General features: G+C 34.2%; 1 protein-coding gene across 8 annotated transcripts in view; it reads left to right on the top strand.

Annotated features, from left to right (window-relative positions):
* GALNT13 (polypeptide N-acetylgalactosaminyltransferase 13) overlaps window positions 1-20,085 on the top strand; it is a 588,430-nt gene that overhangs the window by 535,841 nt on the left and 32,504 nt on the right. For all 8 annotated transcript variants that reach the window (XM_032755681.2, XM_032755686.2, XM_032755680.2 and 5 more), the window contains one exon: window positions 5,789-5,887. In XM_032755681.2, the coding sequence (XP_032611572.1) occupies window positions 5,789-5,887 (99 nt within the window). The remainder of the gene's footprint in view (window positions 1-5,788; window positions 5,888-20,085) is intronic.

The following is a 20,085-nucleotide window of genomic DNA, read 5'->3' as shown; positions in this document are numbered from 1 at the left end:
TAACCCAGCACTTTGGGAGGCCGAGGCGGGCGCATCACTTGAGATTGGGAGTTTGAGACCAGTCTGGCCAACATAGTAAAACCCCATTTCTACTACAAATACAAAAATTAGCCAGTTGTGATGGAATTCTATGCCTGTAGTCCCAGCTACTTGAGAGACTGAGACATGAAAATCACTTGAACCTGGGAGTTGGAGGTTGCAGTGAGCCGAGATCACACTGCTGCACCCCAGCCTGGGTGACAGAGCTGGACTCCGTCTCAAAAAAACAAAAACGAAAAAAAACCTTTCAGATATTGTGTCTATCCCAGGTGATATGTCCCTCTTATTTTTTTAAGATGACAATCGATATCCTGATTTCCTGACACTCTGTCCTCCACACTGCTAATCTCTCAGGTCACCCTGGATATAGACAGAAATTATTTGCCTGACCTCAGCTCATCAGGATGGCACTAAGCATAAAGAATACTTTGTTTTTCAGGCTTTTTGACTTGGTCCCCCAGGCCTAATACCAGGTTGCCTTTATGTATCTTGTTTCATGTGTCTTCACCTGTTGTCTAGATAACCTCTGTTCAAGCAGAACTGAGTCCTCCCTTGCTCCTTCCAGGCCTCCTTTCTAACAAACACTGCCTGCCTGTCTGGAAGTCAGGACTGGCAATTCCCAGACTCAATAGAATACCTTTACGTTTTGTTTTGGCAAATTAGTTAACCTCTCTGTATCTTAATGTTTTTGTTTGTAAAACGGGAGTAATAGGTTGGCACATACAATTCAAATAGTTTCTAATTTATATTATTATTATCATCATATTGGAGGTGGTGTAGTGATTGTCTCTCTTTTCTCCCTGTGGCAGGTTTCCTAAACCATTGACTCCTGTCTATTGCTATTCTCCCAGATCTACATCCAGCCAGACTTGACTTCAGTTCCTATTTTGTATCCACTTAGCACCTGCTGCATTCTGAAGGACAAGTAATATTACACATCCACAAACTACAAAACCACATTGAATGTGAAATAGTTAGAATGTGCCAGAAATAGGATAGGCTTCTTTTCATGCAGTCCCCAAGATAAGTCTATTCTGGAATTCTGGAAAAATTGGTGGCAGCAATGACATAATGTGTGAATCTCTGAATTTTCCCATTAAAACAGAAAACGACTAGGACAGCAAAACTTAAAAAAATGATAAACAATTTTGACAACAAATTTAGGTGGCAAAGTGTTCTCACAAATCCTCAAATATGAGCTGACATTGTCATGACCCACATGATACTACAATTTTTGCAGGAGACAACAGAGGAAAGCAATGAGGTATTTGATGGAAATGAGGTCAGGATAACACCTAATTTTCTAATAGATACTCATGAGAAATTGTTTCAGGCCAATTGGATAATAGTAGCTGAAAATGGGAGAAGTACTTTGCAGGTGAGCAAAAAAACTTCTCTCTAATATCTGAAGGGTCTGAACAGTCTGCAGTCTGTGAATTCTTGAAACTCACTAGCTGAAGCTCCTTCTCAGAAGACACTTCAGGGAATAAAGCCCAACTAGAGTGGAAGGAAAAGGAAATGAATGGTCCAGATTAAAATGGGTGAGGTAAATGGGGTCAGGAGGTCTCAAGAAATAGAAGGGTAATTTTTTTTTAACACTTCAGAAACTACAGGAAAAAGGTGTTCTATATTTGCGAAATTAGAAATGGTCTTTTGATCAACCGTTTCCCCTTAACTGGGTACAGTCCTTGATTTCTCTTTATTTCCTTAAAAGACTAGGAAAATTGATCTTATGCAAAAAAGGAAAGACGGAAGAACAAAAGGAAGAGAGAAAAACTAGAAAAGCATGACTGATGTAAGAAAAAGATAGTAAGAAGTAGAATGGTATCTCTGCAAACAATGCAAGCACACCAGTACATTATGCTCACAAGACAGAGGAAAAGTGTAATCTAATATTTCAAAAGATGCTAAAATAAATGCCCTAAATGATAGAATGTAGAAGAGAACAACATAAATCAAATTTAGAAAAACTGAAATGTGCGACTATAATGCAGGAAGGAATTAGAAATCAAAGACTAAATCATTTCTGAAATGAAGGCCAAACCTGTAAGAACACATGAGTGAATAATAGCAAGAGAGTATGCCATAAGAATTTTAGAAAAGAAAAAGGAGCAACTAAAAAAAAAAATTGGAAACTAAATTGTTCAATTGAAAGTGACACATATAGAAGATAAGCAACAAGACCCAAAATATTAGGATTTCCTAAAGAGAAAAACCAATGAAATAAAATGAACATTAATAACTATAGGCAGGGTGCAGTGGCTCACACCTGTAATCCCAGCACCTTGGGAGGATGAGGCTGGTGGATTACCTGAGGTCAAGAGTTTGAGACCAGCCTGACCAATATGATGTAACCCCATCTCTTCTAAAAAAAAAAAAAAAAAAAAAAAAGACATTGACCAGGTGTGATGGTGGGTGCCTGTAATCCCAGCTACTTGGGAAGCTGAGGCAAAAGAATTGCCACCACTGCACTCCAGCCTGGGCGACAGCGTGAGACTCTGTCTCGAAAAATAATATAATAACTATAATTCCAGGAAACTTTTCTGAAAATAAAATTGAAACGATAATGTGAAAAGGGACACTACATCCCTGCGAGAGTGATCCATAATGAGTAATGTCAAGATGCATTGTAGTAAATCTCCAAAACTTAAGAGAAAAAAATCAGTTTGGCTTCCAGGGAAATAGATACTTGTAAGAATTAAGGGGGGAAAATCCCAGACTGTCATCAGAGTTTTCAAAGGAATCCTTTACTCTGGAAGTAAATGGAATAACATTTAAAAGGTATTCAAGTTTGGTCAGCCATGGATTTTAGATCTATCAAAGTGATTTTCAAGTATGGCAGCCACAGATACAATTATCAACATGCAAGAACTCAAGACTATTGTTCCTGGTAAATAGAAATAGCATTTGCCCACTTGTTCAGGCCCAAAGCTTGGCATGTTTCTTGATGTCTTTGTCTCATAACTCACATTCAATTCAATGGAAAGTTCCAGTGGCTCTACCTTCAAAATATATCTGAAATTGGACCTTCCACCCCCATTGTTATTCTGTTAATCACCATCATCTCTTGCTGGCATGACTGCAGTGGCCTTCTTCCTTATTTCTCTGCTTCCAGTCTTTCCTCCCTCTAATCTGCTCTTTGCACAACAGCCACAATAAGCTACTATGATACCATGCCTATGCTAAAAATCTCATGATTCCTTACATTACTTAGTCTGGGATACCTCTCTAACCTGCCCCTTGCTCACTGCAATGCTTGTACAAGGCTAGTCCATTATTTCACTCAGTATTGTCCAACTACAGGGAGCATCCATTTGCTGTTCCCCTGCCCAAAATGTCCTTCCATAGCTGAAAATATGGTTGGACATTTCATTAAACTTCAAGTGTCTTTATTCCAACTGACCTTTCTTTTCGGAAATAGTACCATCTCCTTCACTTTATCTACCCTTACTATGCTTTATATTTCTTCATAGGACTTCTTGATTTTCTGACATATTACAAATCTGTTTATTTGTTGCCCTCTTCTCTTCTAAAACATAAGCTTTATGAAGGAAGAAACTGTGTTTATTTTGTTGCTTTCTGTCTCCTCAGCACCTCAGGTAGTGCCTGGTATGAGATACACATTTTCCTGATACTACTACTCCACTGAATAAATGAATTCACGAGAGGTGTTACATACTAAAACATTAAAGTGTTATCTTTTGTAGAAAATAGATCAATAATAGGTTGTTACTGAAGGCAAATTATTTTGGAGCCATTCTTAAAGGTTTTTCTTAATTTGTCAAAGAGTAAGATGGCATGCATCTCCGATAAGTCCCTTTCCAATACCACTGTCAGAGTATGTACTAGGCTGAATCTGGCTTTGAATTTTCTGCCTTCCAGCAAAGAGAGAAAGCCTTACAAACAATTCAAGCTGTAACCCCTATAATTATTAATTAGTACCTATTCAAGTACCATGCGCCTAGCAGAGATTCTTCTAATCAGATTGCATATCTTACATCTAAAAATGAATTAGTCACTTTGTGAGATGTGTATTTCTCTAAGTATTATGGCATTATACTGTTCTACACTCTTACAGGAAGCTAAATAGCAATAATGTATAATCTTATTATTTTCAAGAAATCTTTTATGAAAAGTCAATAAAATCTGATGTAAGGGATTTAAAAATAATTCAACTTATATAATTTGATCAGACTGTGCAACCTACACCATACTATTTACTACATCATACTACAATTTATCAGTTGTTACCTTCTTTAATCCTCTCCAGCTGCAGGCCCTGAAAGGTTTTTGCCTGTAGATTCAATGCCTTCTAGTGTCTGGACCACCTGAAATCAGATTGAGAATATATTTCAACCCTATATGAACTGGTACGGGTTTTGCTTCTAGAAGCCCGTGCCCTTTCCTTGTAATATTCAATGTGTGTTTTGTCTTTTTTTAATGGGTTGCTGCTCAGATTTTTTTTATGAAAACACATATAACTCTGCTCTAAATCTCAGCCCCTTGAAACAGGGCTTGATGACTCTGTCCAGTTTTTTCTAACTTTTACCAAATGGGAATTCTGATCCATACTATTCTCAGTTATTGATGGAGGCCTTAATGCAAGTCATACCACTTTCCCCAACTCCAGGTACTAGTCCTTGGCCATGAGGTTCTGCACCACAGAAAAAGTGAATTGTATAAACCAAATTCATCCTCTATATGTTTATGTAATAAGTTTCTCATCTTACTCATTAGCCAATGTGAGGAAACTTGTACTCAGAGCATAGATAAGTAAATAGATGTGTCCAATAACTCTACCAAGCGAACAGTAAAATATGCATGTCTATGGTTCAGAGATACAAACTTCTCAAAAGCAGAGTGGACAAGCATAAATACATACTTGGGGTTGAGACTAAGTAAAAATCTGAAATATCCCATTTATTAGAAGGTTTTTTTTCTTTTTTGCATTCATTTGTTCTTGATTCAGTCAGATTAGTATCTTTAAAGTCAATTATTGGTTTTGTAATTACATTTGGCACAAATATGTATTAACTTTATGTTAATTATGGGACTAATGCCACGTTTGAATGTAAACCAAGAACTTTATGTCTGTAGTCAGCAATTCAATCTTGCTTTTGAGGAATGTGTAATATGAAATCACTGTTTAGCCTTGTAATAGCTTTCCTTAGGGTCAAGCACTTCCCAATAAGTTTGGCATTAGGCATGAAAGAAGATGCATGAATATGTTTTACTCACAGATATAAACTGTAATCTTTATTAATACACAGAATGGAACATACAGTAATGAAGCAATCTAAAAAGAACATAAATTTCAATATTTAGCCAATTTGTTTTTATTTCCTTCCATGCAGTAGTATAGGAGTTCAAGAATAATCAATGGTTGGTTATTTGAGTGGAATATGAAAAGTGTGTCCTAATTTTTAGAGGATTTGGGGAAGAATTCCTAATTCATAATATGCAGCTGCTTCCTTCTTCTATGATACTATGCTATAAACAGGGAATGTCTCTTGATTAGATGCCAATGCCAATTCTGTTCAAAAACTTCAGGAGGAGTTTAGAAATGTATACGGGTTAAGAATGGACACAGAAAAAGACAAATATTTAAAGCAATATGTTTTTCTTGGAGAAATTTTCTTATGAAGTTGTATTATTCAGTTAACAATAGACAGTAACATAAGAAGGATTTGATGACTTAAATAACTGTCTGATTTATGTTTTATCCCCCCCTTTTGTGTGTTTCCTTTAGATAAGAAATGTTGAAACCAATCAGTGTTTAGACAACATGGGCCGCAAGGAAAATGAAAAAGTGGGTATATTCAACTGTCATGGTATGGGAGGAAATCAGGTAAACGCTCCCTTTTCATCAGCTTCATATTTTAGAGGAAAAATATTGTTAAAACTATCAGTGGAGACCATGGCTCACATGTTAATAACTATAAACTGAGCTTAGTAAATAAATGTGCACTCAAATCTAGAACTAATTTGGCTATTTTATTGTCCCAAGGATCTTAAAGGAGAGCTGAAAAATTAAAATAAAAAGAGCAACACTTTCAGTGTGCCTACAGTTAATGAAGAGATCCAAATATTTTAGACACATCTCATTTTATCATGTATGAGCAAATGAGGAGTACATTTTATTCTATGAACTGAATATATAAAATAATTCCTCAACATTTGTGATGTTTTCCCAATGGTTATTATTCTCCATTTCTTTTCAGATTTTTATGTATGTTATGATTTTTAAGAGCTTTTGAAGTTTAATAAAATGTTTATAGTTCAGTGTTGAAAGGTGACTAAAAGTCTTAGACAGCTTTTCTTGTGTGTGACAAGAGTTCTTGTGCTCTCCTTAAGCAATGGAAAATTGCTTTGCATGGTGGGCCACATGGAGGCTATTTGGCTGTGAGTCTTCAGGACAGAGCTATTTTACTGCCATGGCCACTTTGAGAGGTAGAATTTGGAGTTCCTGGGAACTGTACCAACAAAGCAGAGTCTGAGGTAGCTGATCCTCTGTAAACAAGTTATCTACAGAAGTTTAGGAGAACCACAAGTTTTTTATCCAGAGGTAGAATTTCTGAGTTAGTGTGAACCGAGGTTGCAAAAGTTATCCTGTCCAGCACAATTATGGTTATATTTGTGTCAAGATTTATTACAAAAATACTTGTTGATTCTTGCACTATAAAAAAGAAAATGAACTCTGTTGAGTTTTGGCACACCATACTTCAAACAGGGCCTGCGTTATTCAATGGAGAACATTAAAAGGAAGTTTCTCCCTTAAAAATTATTAATTTAAAAAATCCTAATTAGTGTTCCAAACTGTCAGTTTGAGCTAGAAAATATTTAAACGAAATTTCTAAATTACAGCATGGGAAATTGACCTTATGGAGGAAGAGGATAGAAACAACATAGGCAGACTAATGACAAAGCATTCAGAAATGATTCCATTTATTGTTTCACTGCTTCATAATGAATGTGACTGGCCTCTACTGCCAAAAACCAATGGAGTCCTGATGAATTCATCTGGAAACAACAAAATGCTTAACTGTAAGAGGACTAAATGTGTGGGGGTTTAATTTTCTCACATAATAAGAATTCTGACATTTGTTTAGGACCTCAGTGATTTCATAAAGAAACCAAAAACTTTATATCTTTCCATTCTTTAGTGTTTAGAGTTAACTTTTATCATCAGCTGGTCAGAAGAGGACTACTGAAATTCCAGACATCATGTCCACATTCAATGCAGAATATAAAGTCAGGGAAGAACTGCAATAGCCATATCTATTTTAGGAAAAGCAAAAGCCTTCCTAGAGGCTCTACACATCTCAGTGTATCTCTCTTTAGGTAAAAATGTGTTACTTGGACATCCCTAGTACAACAAAACACTGAATATTTAACCCCACACTCACAAGTAGCTGCTTCTCACAGTTCATTTACCAAGATATTGGGGGGACATTTAGAAGTGCCAGCCATAATCTGTTTAAACAACTTATGGCAAAAAAATCAGCTAATTATCTGCTCCCTAATGTCATACAGAATTAAAGAAACACTGCTTATGAAATCTCTCTTATTCTATTCCTTATGAAAATGAGAAAGGTACCCCAGATGAATTCTCTGCATAGAATCATTACAGTGCCATATTAAAAATTACTTTATTCATCTACACGTTTTCAAATACCCAGAAATAAGCTATCTCTCTCTACTGCAAACTTCTTGTTGGCAGTCCTATATCTTACTCCTGTTTTCATACCCAGCACCTGCTACAGTCTTGGGACATGGTAAGCACCTAACGAATACTAGGCAAGTAAATAGATGAAAGATTGTATGGTCAGAACAGTAGATTTGTACCTTAGAACTTTGTAGACATTGCCAAGAAATAATGAGCTGTTATTTTCATAGTAACTAAAAGTATATAAAAACAGCTCAGGGATTCATAAAGAAAGTGATCAAATAATAATAAGCATAAAATCTATCCCTACTTTTATTCTAATGTGCTCTACAAGATCAATTTAATAACAAGATAAAAATTAAAGCCATTGTTTTTCCATCTACTTACTTAATTGCACAAACACACATACATACACACACACACACACAAAGTTTCTGGAGCCCTTTTTGTTATAACACAAACAATGGAAACAATTCAGTATTTACCAAGAGGGAATGGTTAAATAAAGCATGGTATACATATAGTATACAAAGCTGTATACCATGAAAATGACTGAGGGAGGTCTGCATGTGTGTCACTAGAACTTCAAAAGAGAAAAACAATCCAGACAACTTATTTCCAATAATCTCATTTATGAAAAAGTATGTGAACATTTTTCTATATATAGTATCTGTATATTTATATGGATGCTATGTAATCTATTACAAATCTATAAAAATCTATCTGGAATATAGATTGTATCTGGCGAGTGGGTATCTGGAAAGAAGACTGACTTGGAAAAGAAATTTTCCTTTTTACCCCACATATTTCTGCATACAGTAGTACATGTATTTCCTTCATAATTAAATAAGAATGGGGAAATTTAAAGTATTGAGACTAGAAGAACATTGTTGTGTTGCATTACCCCAATCTGATTAATTGGGTAACTTATGGCAAGTTACATAATATTTTTGAGCTTTGATATTGATTGTCCATAAAATGAACAAAAGATTTCACTCAAATTTTTTTCTAACACTAGGAAAATTCATAAAAAAATTAACACTAAACATGGCACATACTAGACATGCAATATGTATTGATCCATTGCCATTAATTAGCCCCTTTACTTGTTATTTCTATTGATCTTGTTAATTCTCTTATTTCTGAAGTTAAAAAATGTTCGTTCAGTGGCTACTGTTACAAGCAAGATAAAAGCACAACACTTCATTTGGTATTGTTGATCTCAAAACAATGAACAACCTCTCCTGTAACTCTAACAAATACATATTATGGAAAAATTTAACCATCATATAAAACTCAATTATTATGAATTCTGCTCTGATGGAATTCAATATTTCTAAGATAATTAATACTAGGAACCTGTTTCAGTTTTTGTCTTTCTCACTTTAATAAAAAACAGATTTTAGAATTTTATTCTCAGAATTACCCTCCCTGGTTTTATTGCTATTCTTCTATGTTACCATGGAAGCAGCATTTATTTTTATGGTTATTTAGTTTTGAATGTTTTATAAGTAGCCCCCAACCCATAAAAATCACTTAAGCTTCTCTCTCTTGCTTTTACACAAAAATCATAACAAATGTTAAAATCCTTTTTTAACTTAGTTACATTTCTAAAAAAAGGTATTTTTTTTGTTTGTCGACAATTATACCTTAACCATTTCTCCTTGCATAGGAGTTTTGATAGTTTAGGGGTTTTTTAAGGCCTTGGAAACATCAGGAAGAAACTTACTTTTCAGTAGTTGTTAGAAATAATTTTCTTAAACACTCAGATTTCCAGCAAAATCTAAATGGAGTCAATGAAAGTTTTTGTAGCAGGAATACTGCAAAAGCTAACAACTGGAGAATTATTATTCAATTCAACATGACTATTTTGAAGTGCTCTTTTTTTAAAGCCTTATAAATAAAAACCGTCTTACTCAAAGAATAACAAAATTCAGCACTCCATTTATATCTATTCTTGCAATGATTTCTTTTGATCTTCAAGCAACTTCATGATAATCATTAACACTTTGAAAAGAATAAGAATAATTTGATTAACTTGGATATAAACTTTTACAAGTGAAAGACAGAAGTTACAATTTGCTGAAATAAAGTATAGCAGTTATGAGATTGTCTTCTCTGTACTTCTGAAAGATGGCATGGATTCCTGGAAGCACTTCCATGTCCCGTACAATGTTAATGACTCAGATTTACATGTACAGCCCCAACCTCTCTCCTGAGCTCTAGAATCTATAGCCAGTTAATTATCGTTAATGTCTGCAGACGTCTCAAACCCACCTGTTTCCAAACTGAACTCATTTCCTTTGACACAATCATCCAAAATGGAAACCTAACATAGAAACTTACTTCTGGAGTCCAATTAGTCACCCAATCCCAACACTTCTATGGAAAAATGTCCCTACATCTTAGTGCTTTTATAACCAGGATCTCTGCTTTTGTTCTAGCCTATACCTACTTTTACCCATATGGATTTAAAACCTCATTATTTTCATGACTCATAATTCATGCTACATTAGTTTAACATCTCATTACATTTTCAGCAGCTTTCCACTGCCCAAAGAATAAAAGCCAAATTCTTTCCTATGATATACAAAGCCCCTCATAATTGTATTCCCATTTGGTTTTCCAGCTGATCTACCTTGATGTCCCATCAGTCTCCTGTGCTCTAGACATATGTCTCATAATTTCTCATTCCTTGCATGCCTTCAGTGTTTTCCTATCCTGGCAGTTCACTTACACTTTTCTCTGAAATTGAGCTGTTGGCTACACTCTGCTCCACTAAAAAACTTAAGACACACTCACTGTTGAAAACCCAACAATTTAGCTTCTCTTTTGCTAGCTATTCATTAGCAACTCCTTAACCTAAACAGGACACATTTTTAATGGATAAACTGTAATTTATTCATTGTTTTATTGTTTAACATACAATATTTACAAAAGTTCGTTGTTATAAACCAGGCCCATCAATTTCCTTGTAGCTAAAATCTGGCAATCACCAATATTTACTTCTTGAGAAATATCTCTAGAAGTACATTTGCTACAGGACACATTTTTAATGGATAAGCTATAATTTATTCTTTTATTGTTTAACATACAATATTTGTAAATGTTCAGTATTATAAACCAAGCCTATCAATTTCCTTGTAGCTAAAATCTGGTGATCACTAATATTTACTTCTTTATAAATATGTCTAGAAGTACATTTGCTCAATCAAAGGTTATGCAAAATTAGAAGGCTTTTAAGGTATAGTAACAAATTGTTCTTTTTTCTTAAGATTTCAGCAAATAAGACTAATAGCTAAAATTAAAAGGACTCTGATAAACATTTAATACAAATTACCCTCTTTGAGTCTTACAATGATCTTTGAAGTAGATAGTGTTATTATCTTATTTTACTTTTGAATGTAATGGAAATCTTGAGTGATTAGTATCATGATTGAAATGGTAAAGCCAGTGTGAACCTAAGTCTGATTCCACACCAGGTTTATAGTCACTGTATTTGCATTGATTTCCAACCACACTTTCCAGGATTATAATTGCAGTGGCCAACCCTGTGTATATTTTTTTGTTTTTTATCTTTGCCATTTTAGTATGGGAGAAACATTTTATCTTGTTTCAACCATATTTCTAGCATTATCAATGCATTTAATGATTTTAAAAACTGGCATTTAAACATTTCAAAAATTGTTATTGCAAATTTTCTAGTGATATTGTTGCTTATGTTTCCATTGGGGGTTGAAGGGGTTCTTTTTTCTCTTGTCATTTATAAGAATACTTTGTTAAATATTATTGCCCTTGTCATGCATTTTGCAAACATTTTTCTGACTTTTTGTTTACAGATTTTTTTATATACAGACTTTTCAACAGTTTATATATTCAAACCAATGTTTGCCTTAATACTTTCTCTTTTTTTTGTGTAGAAATGCCATTCATTTTTAAAGTGCTTTGAAACAACATATCATCATAAAGGCATAATATCAAAATTGGTACTCGGATCATAGTCTTATTAGGAATATGTTATATCTACTCAAACTGATACTAATTTTTATTTAAAATTTACATAATAGAGCTGGGCATGGTGGCATGCATCTGTAGTACCATCTATTCAGAAGGCTAAGGCAAGAAGATCTCTTGCACATAGGAGTTTGAGTCCAGCCTGGGAAATGTAGCAAAACCCCATCTCTAGAAAAAAAAAAGAAACTCTAATACATAAAATATATTTATAATTAAGTAAAAATTAAATTAACGTAACATTTATAAAATAAACATTTTACTTTGAAATTAATCACTATAAAAACTTTAAAAATTCAATGCTGTTTCCCTTTGAATAGCAGCACATTTTAATTAAAAATGAATAAAAATAGCCCCATACACATTGTACCTTTTCCTTTTAAAGGCAAAAAAATGTAAAGTAATGGAAAAATATTCACAACCTTAGTGAATGCATTTATAATGTTTCTTTTTCTCCCTGGAGCCACTCATTTGAAGAGAGCTAGAAAGCACATGGAAACATTCCATATAATTTATTGCAGTAAATGATTCAGAGCTATTTTTCAAGGTAGCAAGCCTTTAAGGAAGCTTATGCTAGCCATTTATTAAAATGCTGTTTTCTGCCAAGATTAAAGAAGAGATCATTAGGTATGATCTACACTTTTATACAAATATCTCCTCCTCGTCTAACATCTGATTACTTAAATTGAATCTAATCTTATGACAGGTGTATTAAAAATTTAGAGAGTAAACAAATACTTTGTTTCATTACAGATCCTCTCCTAGAGAAAGCTTAATTATTTTAGTAATGTGTTCTAATGTACTCACAGATTGTAATGAATACATTCATTCAACAGATATGTATTCATTTTAAAGTTTGCATTTTTATAAGTACTGTAATTACTTAGAAGCCATTTCAATACTAATTTGGTCCCTTTTTAGTAGCTTGCACAGTGGAATTAAAACTTACCAGGGATTTCACAGAGTAAATTTGCAAGTTAAATAGAATGGCCTATGAGGAAAGAAGAAAAATCTACCATTCATTAAATGTTTAAATGAATTTGGATACATGCAAGCTAGAAGAAAGCAGAGTTACCACAACTTCTATAGAAACAGGAATTATTACAAGAGCTTTTCATTATCATTAATGCTAGACTGGGAGAACTTCTCTGGTCTTTGCTGGCTTTGTCCTCCTGTCAGGAGATTATACTATACTTGGGATGGAATGCCGTCTTAGTCTGTCTAGGTTGCTATAATAAACATACAATAAACTGGGTGGTTTAAAAACAACAGAAATTTATTGTGCACAGTTCTGGAGGCTGAGAAGTCCAAGATGAAGACACTAGCAGATTTGGTGTCTGATGAGGGAAAAGTTCATTGAGGCTTTTCTTGCATGCTCACATGGTGAAAGAGAAGAGCTAGATCTCTGGGTTTCTTTCATGAGGACACTAATCTCATTCCTCAGGGCAGAGACTTCATGACTTGATCACCTTCTGAGGGCCCAGACTTCTAATACTATCACCCTGGGGACTGGATTTCAATGCATGAGTTTGGGAGGGGGGACCCAAACATTTAGACTACAACAAATGATAATTTCAATCAATCATTCATCCAACAAAACCTGATTATCCTAGTCAATAATAAACACTCTAGGTAGTATATGACTAAGGGGAAAATATCCAAAGAAAAGAAACATTTCACTTTGGCTAGCTTTTCAGGGGATCATGAGTTACCTCTTTACCCTCAAGTTCTTCAAACAATGAAGTTTGAAGTTTCCTTTCAGGTAAATCCAATAGGCCCTGTGATCATTTGATCAGTCAGGTGTCAACAAAGTCTTAGGATACTTTTACATGTCAGTGAATCTCTTATTGCCATGCTACTCTGTTCAGTCTTGATTCTTCACATTTTATTTTTCTACAAAATTAATCCCCTCAAGTTTATCTTTAAGGAGGCGTCAAAGTTGTACCATTTCCTGGGCTTGCAGCCATTGTTTCAAACTCAGTGTGTCTATAATTACCTTATCTTTTGTCCCAAGCCTTTTGTCCTCTAATCTCTTTCTTTCATCTTTTACATTTTTCTCTCTCATTTTTCATCACCCCATGTTCACTACAAACTGTACCTAAGCCCTGGGGATTCATTCTACTAGTCTTTTTAAAATCTATTTCTTCTTTTCTTCCATTAATAACTCAGCTTTCTAAATTTGAGCCTTGATTGCCTCAGACTTGAATTACTACAATAATTTTCAGTGTAGTTTCCCCAAACTCCAGCCTGTCCCTATGTTCATTCCACCTTCCTTAAATAATTAAGTGATGACTCTGTCGAAATTATCCCTCCCAGCCGGAAAAACATACAAGCACCAAAAAAAAAAAAAAAAACCTGAAAGAGTTCCTAGTTATTACAGGATAAAATTGACATTGTTTACACAACTTTGACCCCTTTCTGTTCTACTCCATAAACTTTATTGACCCTGACCAGCCTTGTAAAAAATTGTTATTGTTAGTTGTTGTTTTTCTTATAGCTTTGCCTTTTCTTAAACCCATTTGCCATGACCTTTCCATGCTTTTATTATTTTTTTTATTTTTTTTTGAGGCGGAGTCTTGCTCTGTTGCCCAGGCTGGAGTGCAGTGACACAATTTTGGCTCACTGCAACCTCCACCTCCCGGGTTCAAGTGATTCCCCTTCCTCAGCCCCCTGAGTAGCTGGGATTACAGGAACCTGCAACCATGCCTGGCTAATTTTTGTATTTTTAGTAGAGACAAGGTTTCACCATGTTGGCCAGGACGGTCTCGAACCCCTGAACTCAGGTGATCCACCCGCCTCTGTATCCCAAAGTGCTGGGATTACAGGTGTGAGCCACCGTACCCAGCCACTTTTAGAACTATGTAAATTCTATCAATCTAGTAGCATTTCAAAACCCACCATCTCTATATAGTGCCGTATTTTTTCTGCTTTTCAATATACGTTTATATTTCCTTTGAACTTAGACTGCAGAATTTTTTCTCGTGTTTTTAACTTATATATTATTTCTCAATATTTTATTCTTTAATCATTATGTTGTCATTCAATTATGTATGTTTCATTATCCTATCTGCAAAAATAAGTTGTAGTCTTTTTTGGAAGCAAGAATTTGTTGTTTTTCTTTTTAAAAAATCCCCTTACAGGAATAAACGCTTATTAAAAGAATGAACAAGTAAACAATTGTTATAAAAATGTTTAGAGTTACACAAGAGCCTGTTATCATAAAAATAGCTTCAAAATTCTGACTACATAAACTAAAATCATCTTCCTGGAGGATGAAATTGTTCCTCTAGAAATGTGTGGATTTGGGGCTGTGGTAACTGAAAAATGAGTATCAAAAGATATCCATGTTCTAACCCCTGGAGCCTGTGTTTTACCTTATATGGCAAAAAAGATTTTGTAGACATGATTTTGTTAAAGATCTTGAGATATGGAAATAATCTTGTGTTATCTAGATAGCCATGCTACCACATGTATCCTTATAAAAGGGAAGCAGAGGGAGAAGAAAAGGTGATGTGACCATAATGGCAGAGCTTGGAGTAATGTGGCCAGTAAGCCAAGGAATGGTTGTAGTCACAAGAATCTGGAAGAAGCAAGGGCTGGATTTTCCCCCAGACCCTCTGGAGGGAAAGAGGCCCTGCTGATACCTGACTCCCACCCAGTAAAACTGATTTTGAACTTCTGGCCTCCTGAAATGTGAGAGAATAAATTTCTGTTTAAGCTTCCAAGTTTGTGATAATTTATCAACGACAGGAAATTAAGGGCTCACAAAGAAAATTCTAGAAACAGTATAGCTCAGAGTTCATAAATAGCCAACTTCTTTGGACAAAAAGTTCTAAGATACTAAACCTTCCTCAAAGTTGGAAACATACATGATTTCATCCTGATACTTCTAAACATGTTGTGATAGCTAGAAAGAATGGACCTCAGTTATATAGTACTGTGATTCTTCAGAAAGTTTTAATTGTAGAATTTTTGTTTTTAGAGATTCCATTTTAACTCAGATTTTTGTATTCTCTACCATCATAGTAATTGTAAATAACATTGTCAATGAATTATAAATCCTATATTAATAAAAATATAAAATAACTAAAATGAAATCCTTAAAATATTAAATGATAATGGCTCCTTCTGTTATTAATAAATCCTGCACGGGAGTGTTAAAATTATTTTATCCAATAATTGAGCAAAAAATCAAAAAATAACATTTTCCTAATTCAAGAAAATTACATTTATATTAGAGGAACATCTATGAAAACTTGGAGGTGATAAAAACTTGTAGGAACTTGTGATCCGATCCTGCCGAGTGTTGCCTGGCCACAGTGTTTTCTAGCATAGAAATGTTAAACATGTCATGTTTGGCCCTTTTCTTTCCCTGACAAGAGTTACTCAAATATTGTAAGTTTTTGTTTTCTTTCTTAAGGTCCCCTAAAAATTGAAAACTAGTATTGGCTGTTTTTTAGATTTATCTTTTAAGTGTTGTAGAGTCTAATTTTATGTTTCTACATTTTGATTGTTAACATCTACCATGTAAGACATTTTTTCAAAAGTCTTAGAAAGATTGTCAATTCAAGTCAATCTAGAAAACACCTTTTCCATTTTCATAAAGTATTTAAAATTCATTTCATGGAATCCTACATTCATTTAAATAAGCCACAACTTTGGCTCTTTGCTTTCTAGCTATGAGCACAAAGTTGGTTATATGATTACTCGTGTCAATAATATTAAAAAACAGCTTCATACAAGTTCAGATGCTCCTGGTGTTAAAATCATAAGGATGTCTACTATGATTTATCGATAAGAAAAGCAGTACATGGAAAAGGGACTATGGCACCAACAAGGGAAGGACACCAGACCAAACTGGAGAAGACAGTGTCTAAGAAGGCATCTTAGAAAATAACAAAGTATGTCAGTGCAAATAGTAGGACAAAATATTATTCTGTTGATTAATTGGTTAAAGTATATCACCATCATCCTATGCATAACTGAGATTAATATTACATTTCTATAAGGCTTAAACATTAAAATGATATTCTGTTTTTTAATGTACATAAATGTGTATCAGTTTTATTAATGGGATTCCCAGAATATTTGGAAAAACTCCCCTTAAAGTGAAATATCACAGTAAGTGTATAAAGCAGAAAGTTTAATACTACCCTGATTTAATAAAACCCCACTACATACACCCACACATACACATAGACACAAAGGCGTACCTCAACCATCAAGACAACTTTTCTTACTGAAAATGGGAAGCTGTTACCTGAAAAATTTACTAAAAGGAAAATGTTTTGCTACTAACAGCATCCACTTTATACCCATTGCCCACCAGTTTGTCTCCTCTAAAGCTCCTGTTATATACAGGTGGACTGCAAGCTCTCTGCTAACTTTACCAAGATGAACTTGTCTCCATTAAACTAGATATTTATTTCTAGCAGAACTTATTACTCCTGTGTACTCTTTTAATCTTCTGACCCTCGTTCTTTTCTCCACCTTGTCTTCAAATATTTTTCTCCTGTTTTATGCCTAATTCCTTTTGACTTGAGGCTATAACCTTACTCATTACTGTGAAATGTATCCTTGTTCAAGTAACCTTCCGGCCAACATTTTATCATATTTAATACTTCTTTAATTAAATGATTTGAATGCATGAGTCTACTATATGTGAAGAATATTAAGGTCTTTTGAAATACTCTCCTATTCCCCATCACCCTTAGACTAGCTGTATGCCTATTAGTCATCGAGGACATAATTATTTTCACCATAACCATTTTAAGCGCTTTATAATAGATAATATAACTTTATCTTGGCTTAATCTATGTAGTAAAAGTCAGTTTATTGTTTCCTAGTTAAGGTAAATAATGTCTATGATTTCTAAATTAACAGTGTTGCCTAGCCCACTTTTATACTGTTGAGAAGCCAAGCAGCAGAATCCATACTTATGATTAGTTGCTTTGCTGTACCTCTGATTGTTTTCATCTTACTGCATTTGCAATTCCATCCTAGTTATTAAATTATTACAATTTTGGAAGAAATTAGGCAAGGGTATTCCTAGTTTTTTTTGCTTTTTAAATATGAAAACTTATTTTTTCAGAAATGAAAAGATAGCACAATAAAGCCAAGAAGACATAAAACTAGATAAGAAATTCATGTTCAAATATTTGACTAGGCAATGCTAATACTTTATCCCGGGAAGAGAAACATTAAGTTTAGAAAAAGAAAACATCTGAAAAAAATATGCAAGTGAAATGAAAATATTTGATATATTTTATAGCACAAAATACATTTTATATTCTGTATAAGATTTTTAAAGGATTCCTTGCTTAAAACTTACCAATTTTTAAAAGGAGTCATCAAATATAAAATACTATTGAAAGTAGCCCAGTGTAAGGAGACTAATCAAATGGAAGCTACACATCCCGATATGGCTAAAACACCATGTTTTAGATATGTCATTTAAAGTTAACTATATATCCCATATATATTTTGCCTTGCTACAAGTATAGACATAGTAGTCATACTATGTCAGCAAAGTATCTTATATATTTTACTTGCCCTAATTATATACTCATGATGTCAAAAAGGAATTGGATCTGCGATATCATGAGATTGTCATTTTTCTGTATAAATGAAGAAAAATTTTTTCTAATTTTTTTTCCAAATTATTCTTAACATTAGAAGCTATCTTTATATTGAAATATGTCTAATACTTTTTTCTTTGCACAAGAAATATGTTTTCTAGGATTTTATTGCATTCTACACTAATTTGAAGCATGTGTTAGCAGTATGAAATGTGTTTTTTCTTTTTAATTACTTACATTATATATAATTACACATACAAAATATATATATATTTGTTATAGATAGATATCGCTGTTTAAATCCACTTTGAAACAGGATGTAATATAAATAGGCACACAAACCATATACTCAATCTCATAGGGAATACAAAAGAATCATTAACAATACAGCAAGCATTCATAATACTCTACAGGAGGCACTCAGAAAAAGGTCTGATAAGGACAGGAATGAGTCTGAAAGACTCCACAAAGCACTCAGCGTGCACAGAGAGCAGAGGGTGGGTAAGGACAGCAAGGACACTGCCACAAATGGAAGTGAAAGTCTGGAGTGGGACAGTGGAAAATTAAGTTTTATAAGTAGAAGAGTTAAGATTACAATAGAAGGTAAATGTCAAGCAAGAGAATTTTGACTTGAGGGGACAAAAGAAGCAACGAGCTTTCAGACTACAAAGGTTGTCAAAGGATAGTGTGTAATAAGTATCATGAAAATACTTGGACATGCACTTTTGTTATTAAAAATGACACTGTGAATTCAGCCAAATATGAAAAGGGCTTTTTATTCATGTTATTTAGTATTGAAGTATAATTTCACAGCAAGCAGGGGCAGACTGTAGAAACTTTTTCAACCCATTTCTTTTATTCCGCTATCAAAGGATTTGATCCAATACAAAGCATGAAGCTACATGTGGTGTATACAGAAATGATACCTTTCCATTAAAGGAAAAAGGCTTCAGTAGGTAACCGTGGAAACAGCCTAGTGTCCATTCCAATTTCTAATAGAAAATCTTAGTCTTCTAATGAAAACCTACCAGATAAACATACTGCTACTCCAGCTCTCTAGTTCTAACTCTCTAAAAAGGTTTGGAATATTCGTTTTATTTAAAAAAGTAAAATATGGGTTTATGACTGTAATATGCAAAATTTGATTTCTTCTTTTAACCAAAAAAGTCAAAGGTGCATTTTAAGATCATAACACCAAGGAATGATCAAAGCAGTCTTGATAGCTCACCATAGCCAGTGTCCAATTCATGGTTTACACATTACTGAGAGCAAGTGTCACTTCTGGGTGGCAGAAATTGTCATGTTCCAATGCACCTAACAAAGAGACCTGATTTTTTTTCTTCACTCAGTGAGTTAACCAAGTGACCCATGAGCTGGACTTATGTTTTCTTATTATTATACTTCAAGTTCTAGGGTACATGTGTATAACATGCAGGTTTATTATATAGGTATGCATGTGCTATGTTGGTTTGCTGCGCCCATTAACTCATCATTTACATTAGGTATTTCTCCTAATGCTATCCCTCCCCCCTCCCCCCTCCCCCCACCCCACGACAGGCCCTGGTGTGTGATGTTCCCCGTCCTGTGTCCAAGTGTTCTCATTGTTCATTTCCCACCTATGAGTGAGAACATGCGGTGTTTGGTTTTCTGTCTTGTGATAGTTTGCTGAGAATGATGGTTTCCAGCTTCATCCATGTCCCTGCAAAGAACATGAACTCATCCTTTTTTATGGCTGCATACTATTCCATGGTGTATACATGCCACGTTTTCTTTCTTTTTTTTTTTTTTTTA

Source organism: Hylobates moloch, unplaced genomic scaffold (genome assembly GCF_009828535.3).
Source record: "Hylobates moloch isolate HMO894 unplaced genomic scaffold, HMol_V3 SCAFFOLD_1, whole genome shotgun sequence".
Classification (NCBI taxonomy): domain Eukaryota; kingdom Metazoa; phylum Chordata; class Mammalia; order Primates; family Hylobatidae; genus Hylobates; species Hylobates moloch.
Note: the sequence above shows the minus strand (reverse complement) of the source record. Positions and strands in the feature narration are given on the sequence as shown.